This window comes from Tupaia chinensis, unplaced genomic scaffold, assembly GCF_000334495.1.
Source record: "Tupaia chinensis unplaced genomic scaffold, TupChi_1.0 Scaffold000013_1, whole genome shotgun sequence".
Lineage (NCBI taxonomy): Eukaryota > Metazoa > Chordata > Mammalia > Scandentia > Tupaiidae > Tupaia > Tupaia belangeri.
This window is the reverse complement of record NW_006159443.1, coordinates 88270-103581: the sequence shown is the minus strand read 5'-3', so window position 1 is coordinate 103581 and position 15312 is coordinate 88270. Positions and strand designations below refer to the sequence as shown.

General features: G+C 39.9%; 1 protein-coding gene across 1 annotated transcript in view; it reads right to left on the bottom strand.

Annotated features, from left to right (window-relative positions):
• OBI1 (ORC ubiquitin ligase 1) overlaps nucleotides 1-14364 on the bottom strand; it is a 51384-nt gene extending 37020 nt beyond the window's left edge. Inside the window, exons 1-2 of the mRNA XM_006139948.3 lie at nucleotides 14242-14364; nucleotides 1429-1564 (exon numbers count right to left, since the gene is read on the bottom strand). Coding sequence (XP_006140010.1) covers nucleotides 1429-1564; nucleotides 14242-14313 — 208 coding nt within the window. The 5' untranslated portion in view covers nucleotides 14314-14364. The remainder of the gene's footprint in view (nucleotides 1-1428; nucleotides 1565-14241) is intronic.
• Nucleotides 14365-15312: the final 948 nt, after the last annotated feature.

Sequence of the window (15312 nt, the reverse complement as noted above, 5' to 3'; positions counted from 1 at the left end):
AGTCTTAAAAAAGTCGGGAACCAGCAGTTAGCATAATGGCTATGTCGCTGGACTCCCACGTAGTCGACCGTGGTTCGCATCCCAGACCCGGTGGCTTAAAACTCATGCCGGGCGCATGTGCGTGCGTGCCCAAGATCCCGAGAGGAGAATGGAGGAGAAGGGATTGCGGTGTGACCATCCCCTCTGGGGGGTGATTTCTCGCTTTCTGTTTCTCTGTCTCTGTCTGTCTGGCGAGTGCACGCACCCTATAGCAAAAACCTCTCAAAAAAAAAAAAAAAAGTTAGCCCTCCAGCATGCAACATGGCAGTCAGACTTCACCCAAGAGAAAACTCATGGAGCCAATTCTTGTGCTACAGATCTCTTAATTCCAAGTCCACACGTTCCTTTGTTTTCCAGCATATGCCTTCCTTGCCATTTTCTCTGTAAAAATCTTACTTAAGTGCATTTTCCTGACTTAGGACTAACAGAGACTTTTTAAGTTTTCTGAATTTTATATATATGGTTAATTACAGGTTTACTTTCAATATTTTCTAAAGCAAAAACAAACACAAATCATTTTAATTTTTGCCATCAAAAAGTAGCAGCATAAAATCCAAACACAAAAAGGCACTGTAAATGTAATGTTTTCCTGCTCAAGGATCTACTCATTCAAACTCTATCCTCCTTCTCACCCATATTAGCGTGGCACTGAATCTTATTCAATGACTTCTTCACCTGGATAAAGGTCTTATCTGATTTACTCTCATCCTATCTCTCCCCTACAGTCCAACCTATATTTTACCACCAGAGTAACATTCCTAAGGTATGTTTTGGATTATATCATTCCTCTGCTCCACCGTCATGCCCACCTCACGCTTCTTCCTCCCCATAGAACAAGTCTCGGAGTTGCTGTCATTCAAGGTTCTCTATGCTAAAGCCTCAATTTATCTTTTCAGTCTCATTTCAGTAGTGAAACCCAAACTAGACTATTGAACATTTCCAAAAACATGCTATTTTCCCAACCTTAGTCATACTATTCTCGCTATATGAAATGCTCTCCCCTAATTTTTACCAGCTGGAATTTTATCCCATACTTAAAAGTCTAGCTTTTTTAAGGCAACCTCTTTCATGAAGCCTTTTTCAATGTTCCTAGCTAAACTTCCTTGCCTAAACCACCTGAGTTTTTTAAAAAAATAAAATAACCCTTAGTGCTTGCTGCTTTAAATCATTAATAGTTTGGTCCACATGCATAGTCTCCACTAGAATGAAAATTCCATGAAGTTCTAAGAGTTATTTCTCTTGTCATCTCTCGTAGTACCTTAAGCCTTTCTGTTGTTCCAAATATACAATTACTGACCTACCCAGCATGATGTTGGCCAAATCATTTCATTGAAAATTGTCTATATCAGTTTCATTCTATACCTATGTATATATAAAATAGGCCCTTACCAATAATCTCTTTGCAAGGATTTTCAGAAGTGATGGGGACTCTGCAGGCTGGACACTGGCTATTATTCTTCAGCCACATATCAATACAAATCGAACAAAATACATGATTGTTGATACATATGACAGGCTGGCGTACCTTTGAAAAAAGAAACATTACTTTTAGTACAGGGCGACAGTAATAACTAGAATCTCAATACGGTTTTCAGGGGACTTAAAAAAACAATCCAAAAGGCACGGACTACCCTCGCAAGTGGTTTATAATATAAACAGCCAACTATTTGGACAGAAATGTTGACAAACACCAAATATACAAACCCTTAACTCCATTTAAACAAGTAAAACTAATAATATCTGATATTTATATAGTCATATTTTAAAAGGACTTTTATAGGCATATTTTCTATCTCTTCCTCTCTCTCTCTCTCTCTCTTTCTCTCTCTCTCTACCTAGAAGATATGCCAATATTAGTAGGTCCTCTACAAATGTTTGCTAAATAAATTAATTGCTATTGAAACAATATTGGGACCAGCAATTGGCGTAATGGCGATGTCGCTGGACTCCCATGTAGTCGACTGCAGTTCGAGTCACGGACCTGGTGGCTTAAACTCACGCCAGACACGTGTGCTTGTGTGCCCAAGATCCTGAGAGGAGAATGGGGAGAAGGGACTGCGGTGCGGCTGCCATCCCCCCCGGGGGGTGTGATTTCTCGCTTTCTGTCTCTTGGTCTCTCTCTGTCTTTCTGGCAAGCGCACACACCCTATAGCAAAAAAAAAAAAAAAGAAACCTCTTAAAAACAAAGAAACGAAAACAATATTGAAGAGCCCAGGAGATGGCATAGTGTTTAAGGTGCTGGACTCCCACATGGCCTACTGCGGTTCAAGTCGTGGACCTGGTGGCTTGCTTTCTCACTTTCCCTCTCTCTCCCTGGGGAGCTCATGTGCCCTGAAGAGAGTTTAAATAATAATAAATAAAAATAAATAATACTCTTAAAAATTGTATTTAATATATAAAGAGATAAGAAACCTAACAGGAATAATATTTTTAAACTAACAAATTCAACAATAAAAACAAAAACAGCACAGAAATGCTTAAGCTTTCACTTGACTTTTTTTTTTTCGGCTGTAGGGTACTTGCCCTCACCAGAGAGACAGAGAGAAAGAGGGACGGTGAGAAAATACCACCCCTTGGGGCGAGTGGCCATGCCACAGTCCTTTCTCTCTCATTCTCCTCTCAGGATTTTGGGCCTGCTTGCTCACATGCCTGGCATGTTTTCTAATTGCTGGGTCTACGACTTGAACCATGGGTTGGCCATGTGAGATGTAGCTGCCTCAACCACCATGCTACTATTTTTACTGTAAGACTTAAAATGTTTAATAGCCATTTTCAATCTTTTCCTGTTCTAATATTACAGAATGAAGAGATGGGACTGCCACAAACTACTTTTCTTGGGGAAATGTATGCTCCTCCATATCTCATACACCTCAGAAGGATGCTATGAGGAGTCCCCATTTGAAAGGAGTTCCTACTCTCAAAGAAATCACAGATGCAAGGCTATTCATGACAGGCAGATAATCATCTGAGTCTCCTTGCAAAGAGCTCTCTGGTCTGTTAGACTTTCCAAACATTTTGGTGCTCCCTTGTTTATAAGCACTAATCTAAGAAAACTAAATAGAGAAGAGAATTGAGGATGAATTTACACTTCTTGGAGAAACTAAATCTCATTTCATTCAGTTCAAATTGTTTAACAAGATTTATTTCTAAGATAAAACAAACAAACATGAGATAGAGTCTCAATCTCATCTTTCCAAGTGCTTTTACCAGCAACCACGAGTAAATGTTTTTTCTCTGAGGTATTCCTGGTGAGAGGCTCAAGTAGTAAATGAAAGTCCCAGTTTCTCTGGAAGTTCTGTTTTCTTTTCTTTTTCCTTTTTTTTGAACTTATCTGGTAGGTCCAGCTGACACAGACAGCAGGGCACTGGTACTTATGTCTGGGGCAGCATGGAAACCTGGGTTTGGATTCTGTACCAACCTGAATAGGCTGCAATTCACACCTGTGGTCCTGGCCAACAAGGAAGCTGTGACAGAGGATTGCAACTGAGAGACCCTGTCAAAAACACCTGTCTTGGGACCAGCAGATGGCATAACGGTTATGTCACTGGACTTCCACGTAGTTGACCAGAGTTTGAGTCCCAGACCTAGCGAGTTAATACTCACACTGGGTGTGTGTGTATGTGTGCATGCCCAAAATCCCGAGAGGAGAAGGGATTCTCTTTCTTTACCATTCCCTCCTCGTCCTCCCATACCTGCTCTGTCTCAAAGAAAAAAATAAATATTCAAGTATGTTTTAATTTCACTTTTATGTCTTTAAATCTTCTAATGCACAAAAATCTCTAAGTATCAGGATATCAGGAAGAAACTGCTCTATCTATTCTGTAGATTATCCCAAATGCACGCAGGCTCATACACCATATACCTGAAATATTCCTGGAAATACTGTATACCCACAAAATAAGAAGCTCAGCTAAAAATAAGTATCTCCTTGAACAGGTGGTAACAACTACTTTTTTTCTTTTTTGGCATAGGGCATGTGAGAAAGACAGAGAAAGGGAAGTAAGAAATCACCCCCCAGGGGGATGGCCACCTGCAGTCCTTTCTCCTCCATTCTCCTCTTTGGATTTTGGGCACGTGTACACCCACCTGGAGTGATTTTTGAGTCATTAGGTTCAGGGTTCAAATTGTAGTCAGTCCTGTGAAAGCCCAGAGCCTTAACCACCATGACACCTCCTGGCCTGAGGTAACAACTACTTTTAGTGTGAAAAAATTGTATTTTTATAAGCCATGTACTCATCTGAAAACGGATGAAAGCCAATGCACAAGACAAAAAATTGTGTACATTATACCTGTAAGGGAATTCAAGATGCTTCCTCTCCTCATAGACTTTTCTCATTAGAAACATATTTAAAAGTAATCAGTATTTTCTATGTATCTGCTCCTACAACAAAGGTTTAATATCTTGCCAAGTTAAACAAAAAATAGTTTTGAGCAATTCAGTGATTGGTGCTGTATTTACTCAAGTGGCAAAACAGAGGAGGAGCAGGTTATGCATGTGGTAAAAATCAATAACCTAGTTTTATACATGTCAAACTGACGGGTGGACTTGTCAAACTCTCAAGTGGACTGAAATGTGAGATTTAACTGCACGAACGTCCCTAAGATCTATTTTTGACAAGCATTGTTCAGTGAATGGTGAAGAGGCAAACCTAACTGGAGATAGATGATGATCAATGAAGACAGAAAATGTAGAAAATAATTTTATGTTTTGCTATAAAGGAAGAGAGTATAAAAATCAGGCCATAGTTAAGAATAGTAATACAATAAAAAGGAGAATTATTAGTGATGAAGGAAGAGAGGAGGTGATATTATAGCCATAGCTAGAAAGTCCTTAAAAAATTAGGCGAGAAATGGGATCCAAAGTACAATGGAAGATCATGGCTAACACAGAAGGGAAGGTCTGTCTTCCTTTGTCACAGAAGGCAAAGGTGTTGAAAGATCTGTTGATGGAAAGATGAAATACCAACTGTTTATATTTTGTCAGTAAATATGAGATGAATTTACCAGCCGAAAGTAACAAAATGGGATAGAGATTTGAAGACAGGAGAATAAAGCAGTTATTTTGAAAAGTGAGAAAGTATATTTATGAGCAACATGTAGTACATTATTGTTACATATTGTTAAGTTCCTATTTGAGGTCTGTGGTTTGGAATAGAAAGTTAAAGCCAATTAATATAGGTGTACATTTTTCTTATCAATCAATGTTTAGCTGCTCAGGTTCAGGCAGGATATAGATGAGTAGTTTGGTTTACCCAGAGTTGGAATTTTTCCAAATAAGAAAGGAGAGATGAGGGATGGATGACTATAAATGACCATGAATAATAAGGGAAATTAGTACATAAGTGTAATGGTGACAGTTAAAAAGCACTAGAGTCAATGAATGGGTCTTGATATGGCTGAAGAAATGCTGGAGGGTATGACAGAAACAGGATCAGACAGTGAGATGCTTGCAGTCAGATACTGGACTGGGACAAGTCCTTTCTCTAACATTTTTTTCCTGGGCCATCTTATCTGATATGTTCTATTTTCTCTCTTAATCTCATGTGTCACATGACATTCATATCTCTTCTATGCTGATAACTTCTGAGCCTCCCTCTGTAACTGAACCTCAGTAAGTGACAAAACTTAGACTGCAACAGACAGACCTGGAGCCAACTACAGCTCTGCCACTTACTGAGCTGTCTGACCTGGGGTAAGCACTTTAGTTTATTGGGGGCATCAGTTTCTACCACTCAAAATTGTGGTTTAACCTGGTACCTTTTGGTGCATGTGTTGTTTAAGATTAAATAACAGATTAGATAGTATAAACACTTCCACATAGCAATCCCTCAGGGTTAAAAAAAAAAGGGGTAACATTATATCCAAAAGCCTCAGAGCAACTTCATATGAGGAGCCCACACCTGTCTTAATCATAACAGGTCTAAAATCAAACCTGTTCTCTTCCACATATTATACTTCTTCATATACTCTCTCTTGTCCATGTTACTAGCCCTCTACTTGGGCTAGAACAGTTAGTCAGTCTCTGCTCCATCTATTTTACTTATCTTCACCATATAATTTGTCACCATATCCAGTATGATATATCAAGTTTATGAAGTCATAGGTTTTTTTTAAAAATAATTATTCTATTTAACTTTATGTATTTATTTATTTTAATTTGACCAGAGAAGAACAGTGCAAGAAAGAGAGGGAAAGCTACCAGGTCTGGGATTTGAACTGCAGTCGGCCATGTGGAGTCCAGTGCCCTCAACCACCATGCCACTGCTGGCCCTGAAGCCACAGGTTTTAAGATTCACCAATATATTTTACATACTACTAAGAAAAAAAAAAAAAGAATAGAAAACACTGCCCATTACAACTGCAGGATGTCATTTTTATAAGATGCAACCAGAGATGAGCAGATGGTATAATGGCTATGTCACTGGACTGTAGTTTGAGTCCCATACCCAGAGGCTTGAAACTCATGCCAGGCTCAAAATCCTGAGAGGACAATGGAAGAGAAATGATTGTGAAGGACTGCGGTATGGCCAACCATCTGAGGGATGATTTCTCTCTCTGCTTCTATGTGGAGCACATGCCCTATACCCTATAGCAAAATTCTTTAAAAAAAAAAAAAAAAAAAAAAGATACAATCAGATTTCAGAGATGTGATGTTATAAAACAAAAAAACCACATCTCTGAATAGCCAAAATACAAAATATGACAAATCTACTTCCAAGTGTTCCTCTACCTAACCACCCATCCCTCCTTTTCCATCTTCACTCCAATAACAACTTCAGATTCTCATTGTTTTACTTCTGATCTATTGCAATGACCTCTTCCCAAACTTTCAAATGTTCACATCTGTCCAACCTCTACACTGATGCAAAGCTAAAATATAGATTAGCAGCTTTCATAGCTCCGCTGCAAAATAGCTATGGTTTTTCTCTGCTGAGTTTTGAGTATAGCAGTCAAAGAACTGTGTAGTTCTTCAACAGCCATTTCCCTTGATCTGCCATTTCTATACTTGACACAACCTACTTTTCAACTACACAGATCTATTTAATGTTCACTGAAAAGAATAGGAACAGTGGGGGGCTCCCTGTTTATGGATCTCTAATTTCTTAGCTTGATATGTCCTGCTGATCTCTCCACCCTCCCTCGATAATCAAAATAACATCTCTTCCTCCTTTTAAGATGCAAATCAAATGCTACCTTCTCTGCAAAGCCTTTGCTAATCTTTTTTAGAATTAACTACATCTTCCTTTGACAGGGTACTCCTTTGTTCATTTATTTAACATTCACTTCTTTCTGCACTGTGCTCAGAATATTATTTATATCCTGATTTCCCTATTAGATTTCAGGCTCCTTGGGGGCAGAGCCAGGATCCTGCTCATCTCTGTGTTTACCTCAAGCAGCTGGTACAATGTTTTGCAGAATATAAAATCAATAAAAGTGAATTTTGATGTATTAAATTGAAAGTCTGATGTAATTAATGCTCCCGAAAGTATCTCAAGAAGTGAAAGGTCAATGGCCACTGCCAAAATATGAAAAAAGAAAAGTTTAACCTCTCCATTTAATATGCCAAATGACAGAAGAACAACCACTAACAGACTACCGAGTTCTATCTGCTAAGAGCAACTAACAACGTTAACCACAGTAGAATCATTTTCACTATTGGATGCGAATATTATCACTGTAATTGTGTTGAATTTTTCAAACAGATGACTAATTCAGTTCTTCAGACCATGCATATATCTAGAAAGTAGGTATATATCTAGACAATGGTATGAATTTAGCTTGGCAGAACAGAAACTTATAAAGGAGAAAGAACTACTAAAACAAGTTACTCATTATTTGACTATAACCTACAATAGTAAAATATAAAGAATTTAACACTCCCTCAGTTCCTGTCCATTCCATTGTCCTCTACCTACATCTTGATATGTATATTTATATATACATATATAATCTCATATAATATATATACTATATATATATATATATATATATATATATATATATAAAACAAAGACACACACATAATTTTCTTCAATAAGATCTTCCCAAGACACAGAAATATTCATAATCTGCCCATGTTATTAGACGTTCCATCCAATTTAGTACCAAATAAAATCTGTGGCAATAAAATAATACTCTTACAAAATAAAAATGCAGGACAATGGCAAGGGTAAGTGATGCAATTCCAAACTCATCAGACATAAGCATGTTAAAGTGATATCCCAGAGTAATGTCTCCTGAGGCTGATAAGGAGAGGAGGAGAAAGATGAGAGAGCAAGGTTATAAAAATGAGACTCTTCTCACTGGACTAGACCTGAAAGGGCAGTTCTTGGTACAGAAAAATTAACCTTACAATCAGTTATTCTACTGTATCGTTTTTGTTTCCTTTATAGAAAGGTGTTTCAGTTTTAAGACACTCTACTCTACTACCAAAATCTCTTTCATTTTCTCTCTCTTTTTTGTTTTGTTTTGTTTTGTTTTATTTTTTTTTGCTGTAGGGTGCATGTGCTCACCAGAGACAGAGAGCTAAAGAGAGAGAAAGTGGAAAATCACCCCCTAGGAAGTATGGCCACATCCCTTTTCCTTCATTCTCCTCCTGGGATTTCGGGCCTGTAAGTACATGTGCCCAGTGTCATTTCAAGCCACAGGATTGAGGACACAAACTGCAAAGCTGGCCATATGGGATCTAGCTGTCTTAACCTCCATGCCACTGACTACTCATCTACTAAGAGCTAATTATAGGGACCAGCAGAGAGTATAATGGCTATGTTGCTGGACTCCCATGTAGTCAACTGCGATTTGAATCTCAGACCCAGTGGCTTTAAACACACACACAGTGTGTTTGTGTGTGTGTGTGTGTGTGTGTCCAAAATCTTGAGAGGAGAATGGAGGAGAAGGGACTGTGGTGTGGCCTCCCCCTGGGGGGTGATTTCTCCCTTTCTGTCTCTCTGTATCTCCAGAAAGCACACGTACCCTATAGCAAAAATTTCTAAAAGAAAGAAAATAGTTAATTATATTCTGGTTTGAGGCAAGTAGGACTCAAATATAGGCTTAATATACTAAGGTAGATGACCTGCCAGCCATCCACAATCCCAGTTAACACCAATTAATGAATTCTGTCAACCTGGAGTAAGGACTCTAAGTTGCATAAGTTTTTGTTCCTAGCCTTGTCTTTCCAAATTTTTAGTCAAATGGGTGAAAAGCAAAGCAGGCAGCCCTCCTTGAAAGGGATCTTTTGACGGTATTACCATGGGAAACAGTCTGTCCTATTACTAGATATGTCAAGAGAGAGGCATGTCTCTATTGTGAGGAAGTTGATTTTATTTTGAGTTATTTCAGTCAGAAAGCTTGCCCTTAGTATTAAACAGACATCTTTTAAAAACATTATTTTATTGTTCATTATTATTTTTTAATCTGCTTTGGGTCGAGAGGGAGAGAGAGAGAGAAAGCAAACCACCAGGTCCAAGACTCGAACCATAGTCAGCCATGTGGGAGTCCAGCACACCAACCACCACACCATCTGCTGGTCCCTAAGCAGACATCTTAATACAGTGGAATTACACAAAACTTGATTCCCTTCCAAATAAAAACCAGCAGATGGCTTAATGGTTACATCACTAGACTCCCATGTAGTTGACTATGGTTCGAGTCCCAGACCCAGAAGTTTAAACAAACCCCAGGCATGTGTTCCCCCCTGGGGGGTGATTTCTTGCTTCAAGTCTGTCTGTCTCTCAGGTAAGCACATACACCCTTAAACAAAAATCTATCTCTCTCAAAAAAAAAAAAAAAGAGAAAAGAAAAATACTAATTTAAAAGTTCAGTATCACATCCAGTCATTCCAACACTATTCCATTCCATCTGTATTCCAATGCCAACTTCAACACTTTCCAAAATCATGCTTAGATTTAAATTTGGTACTCTACTCGAGTGAGGTATAGTTGAATACGACACATTAATATTGAACCGCATTAGAAGCCTAGTTGCTTGGTACTTCTTGAGAACCTCTTTCATCCTTTCACAAAACCAACTGTGGGTCATATTTGGGAAAATACATACACAGCCAATAAAAGTATTATGTGACACAATAATTGGTTTCAGAGCTTAATTTTTTTTTTTTTTTTTTTTAATTTGCTGTAAGGTACATGCTCTTGCTGGAGAGAGATGGCAGGGGTAGAAGGTTGAGAAATTATCCCCCAGGGATAATCATGCTGTAATCCCTTCTCTTCCATTCTTCTCTCTGGATTTTGGGCACACATATACATGTGCAGACATGTTTTCCAAGTCACTGGCTTCAAGACTTGAACCATGCAGTTGGCCATGTGGGATCCAGCTGCCTTAACCTCCACACCAACTGCTAGCCCTCAGAACTTGAATCTGAATTGAAGAGATAACACCCTGAAATTATCTAGACAACCTGGCCTATAGCATTCTAGTGGCAGCATCAAAATGTCACTCAAGGGGCCAGTAGGTGGCATGGTGATTAAGGCTCTGAATTCCCACATGCCAGACACTAAAGTTCAAGACCAGGCAGCATGAAAATAACACTGGGCACCTCTGTGTGCATAACCAAAATCTCTGAAGGAGAATGGAGGAGAAAGGGGCTGTGGGTGGCCATTCCTCCCAGTGTGTGTGTGGGGTGATTCTTCACTTTCCCTCCCTCTGTCTCTCTCTGTCTCTCCAGTGAGGGTATGTGCCTTGTGACAAAAACCTTAAAAAAAAATAGTCACTAAAAAGATATCCTAGGCTAGACCATTCCTACATTTCTGTACACTGGCCCATTAGTCCAACAGATGGAAAAAACTCAGGAGGAACAGGTAAGAAAATACCTTATACATAAATCATCCCACAGGATGACTACTTAGCTTTGTCAGGTCATATACAATTCTTACAAAGTGGCCAAACATTATTGGGCAAAAAGAATCCACTTTTTAAGACTACTGTAGAAAGAAAGGTAACACATGCAAAACATCTTTTAAAGTGTTGTATTTATATTAAAAAGACAAAACAGCAACCACATACATAATTAGGGGCTTTCTCCTACTTCCTTTCCATCCTCCCATCCCCTCCTGCTACCACTGGCATCTATCTTGCCTCTTTAGATTTAAGCTCCCACTAACATTTCCTTTAGAGAAATATGTATTTTTTTTTAATACAGTGAACTTCTAGGGATAATGACCACTAATTCTGTTAAATAATCACTATTTGGCATATATAGTGAGTGATATAATGATATGTAGGGACAAATGGTGAGAGTGGCACAGGAATGATTATCCGTAAGAGAGCTAATGAAGGACATTAAGGTCTATCTCAGAAGTAGCTGGAGTTAACTAAGTCAGGGAAGTAGAAGTGTCATTGGGGACATGCTATTTCTAGTACCCTACAAATATTACAGGTGCGGGAAAATGAGTTGTCCAAGCAGAATGGACTTGCTTTAACTATACAGAAGGCAACAATCACATGGAGCCAATTAAAAACCCTGAAGGTACTATGCTAATTTCCAGAATTGGTCCTACTCAGTTGAGAATGCAAATCTTCATGAAGTGCTTCACAAGGCACCTGGAAAGGAGAAAAATTTCTGGAAAAGAGTGGATTCCTTAGCTTGAGGGCCTGCCTAAATACCAATAACAAAAGTTAACAGTTATTGAATATGTGTCAGACGTATGCTACATATTATGTATGATTTGTTTAATCCTTTCCAAAATACAAGAACGGAGGTTGATACTATTCCCATTCCCATTTTACATATAAGGAGACTGAAGCTCAGGTTAAGTAAACCTGTATAGTATCACACAACTAGTAAGTGGTAGAACTTACATTAGAAAGAACTGAAATAGTGTTGAACTCAGATCCTCAGTAGTAGACAGATAAATATTTGCTTCTAAATCATTGTCTTTTCATTTTTTTTCTGTTTGAGAGTTTTTTGCTATAGGGTGTGTGTGCAGAAAGAGACAGAGACAGAAAGAGAGAAATCACCCCCTAGGGGGGATAGCCATGCCGCAATCCCTTCTCCTTCATTCTCCTCTTGGGATCTTGGACACACACAGACACAGACACACACACACACACACACACGTGTGCTGGTTTTGAGTTTAAGCCACCAGGTCCAGGACTCCAACTGATGGTTGACTACATGGGAGTCCAGCGACATAGCCATTATGCCAACTGCTGGTCCTCCTAATCTTTTAATTTTTATTAACTGCTCTTTATTTTAGAATAAAGCTAACCAATACAGAAACAAATCAAAACACCTGGGGCTAGCAGGTGTCATAGTGGTTAGAGGCTCTGGACTCCCACATGTTTGATCATGGTTTGAATCTCGGACCTGGTGGCTTGTTTTCTTGCTTATCCTCTCTCTCTCTTTCTTTGGTCAAATTCAATAATAATAATAATAATTATAATAATAAATAAAATAATTATTTTAAACTTCTCCCCGCACAAAAAAAAAAAAAAAATCAAAAGTGTCTGCTGTCTTGGATAAGCTCAGGTGAGTGTTTCAGAAAATAATCTCCTGAAGAAAAGTTTGATCATCAAAGATCCTAAGACTTAGTTTCCTTATTTTAAAAATGAGAAAACCAGTCCTACCTATCTCACAATGATGTAAGAAATAAACAAAATAACCAAATACATACAAAAGCATTTTGCAATCTGCAAAGCACTATATTCCAGTAGATATTACTTTGTTAAATACAAAAAAGCATAGCTTCAGTAAATCAAACAGGCAGAGCACATCCCAAGACAACTGCAAAAGATATCCTATTAACTAATGGAAACTTTACTTAATGTGTACAGCTAAGGCCAAGGAAAAATTAATTCCCAAGTATATTTCTGTCAGCCTTATGGCTGCTATTGATGAAAATTCATTCGGAATTTCACACTTACTTCTAGGAACTTTAAGTCAGAAGCCAAATATAGGGACTGCAGCAAATAGAAACATCAGTTCCTTCTGCCCCAAGCCAAGTGTGTCGGCAGTGGTAGCAAATGCTGGCTCAAATACCACCCTCCATGAGGCCATCCTTGATCTCTCCAGTCAGAATTGATCCAGCCATCCTTTACATGGTCTCACAGCACATATGACTATTTCATTGGCATTTCATTCTGACTGGTATTAAGAGTTATCAGTTGTTTTCAAACCTGACTTCTTTATACCTCTTGAACGCAGTAAATGTATACAGACTCTGAAACACCTAAGGCAGAGGATTGTATATATTATCTCCCACTCCAATGTTTACTCAATACCAAGTTTGTACCAATATCTCTCAATTCTTAGCCGGTGGCTGTAGTTTCAGTCTGCACCTGGGGATAAGCACAAACTCAAACACAGCACAAACGTTAAAAATTCAGGGTGGAAAAAAAAATCTAACTGTGCCCAGTATCTATCTCCTTGTTGATCTACCTTGCACAAACAAACACACACAATCAACCAAAAAAACTTGTTAAAAAAAAAAAAAAAACGAATGGGAGGCACAAACGAAAATGAAAGAGATTAACTAAATTCACAATTCCGGTTCTAATTCTGAACTACTTTCTACTCCTTGTTTCACAAAGACATCAGGCACCGCATGCATCACAGAGAGAGATCCTATCCCACCAGAAGGCAGATCCATTCTTGGAGTCAAGGAACAAACCTCCTATTCTAAACACCATCCTTTTCAAATTCAGAACCCAAAGCAAAAGCCATCCTCATGGAAGGAGGTAAGAAAATGAAAGGATCTTGGATATGCTAAAGACTCCCCAATTAGCACTGTAGGCCCCAGGACGTGAACGGTGTCAGTGCAGGGAGCGCAGGAACCTCCGGCGAGGTCCCCAGGAAACGTGCTTTAATGGGCTTCACTACACGCCACGCCGGACTGCACCGGGACTGAAAATCTGCGGCGATGCGTTTCTGATAGGCCGTCCTCCGAGGCTGGCGTCGGCCCGTGTGAGACTGCTGGTGGTGGCGCGACCACCTTGCAGCCCTCCACCCCAGACCCCGGGCCGCTGTCATCCTCCTCCGAAAGGCGCCCAGATGAACCCATTAATCACGACGCGCTCCCTCGGTCCCCCAGGACACGGCCTCCCCTCGCCCGAGGACAGCGCGGGTTGGCGTCTGCTCCCAGCTCGGCGCCTCACACCCCTTCTCCAGCCCGCACCGGGCCCGCCCTCAGCTCAGGCGGGCTATTTCGTACACGACCGTTTCGTGGCTGTGCGGGAATCACCCATTACCTTCCCCAAGCAAATGTGGCACGTGATGGGCAGAGTGAGCGACAATGTAACGTTCTGCACGGTCTGAGCCATGGCAGCGTTCAGAATCCCGCCAACACGGAAGTCCCGCCGACCGGGGCTCCTCGCCGCGACTGGGAACGCGCGAGGACCGCTACGGCGGCCCAGGAGGGCCACGGCGCGCCGGGGAGAGGAAACGAAAACGCGCTTCGGAAGCGCGCGGTTGCTCAGGTTTTCCCTATTCATTCAAAACAAAGTATCCTGAGAATGGGAAGGACAATAGTTTACCAAAGGCATGGAGGATCTTCAAATTTTAAAGGAAAGCGTAATAGTGCAGGTAAGAGAAGGAGATACGAAAAGGCCACTTTCAATCCCCAGATGTTTCCGGAGGTTTGAGTGGAGGAGGAAAGCTTTCCCGCTAAAGATTCAACTCCACAAACACAGCACAGTTACGACGTAAAGAGAAAAGACGAAAAGATACGTTTTAATTTTTCAAAGCACTTTCTGTTTCTCTTAGCTCTCTTTCCATTCTTAAGTGAAATAGTGTGTTTCCTGAGGGCACGATAATCACTCATCACTGATCGTCTCCTTATCTTACGTGTCCAGAGACAATCTGAATACATGCACTCTCAGCTTTCCTTGAAGATGTGCTTTCACTGTTGACTTTCTGTGGTGCCTGCCCAAAGGAGACTTGAGGATTGGAACCAGAGTCTAGCTAAAACAGCCATAAGTGAGAAAACTGTAGAGTTCACGCCATCCTCTTCCACTATACTTTTTTTTTTCTTAAAGAATTAGTTCTTTAATTTTATTTATCCATTCATTTATTTAAAGTTGATCAGAGAGAGAAAGAAAATGAGAAAAAAAAAGCCACTAGGTCCGGACTCAAACCATGGTCAGCCATGTGGGAGTGGGAGTGTCCAGCGTCCTAACCACCACACCACCTGCTGATCCCCACACAATGCATTTTAATGCTCTTATTTCAGGTGTATGGTTGGATATGAAATGTACTGCTGTGTTGTTGAACAAGGGAAATTATGTAAGGTCCTGAATTAGCAGTCTTAACAAAAAAAAAAA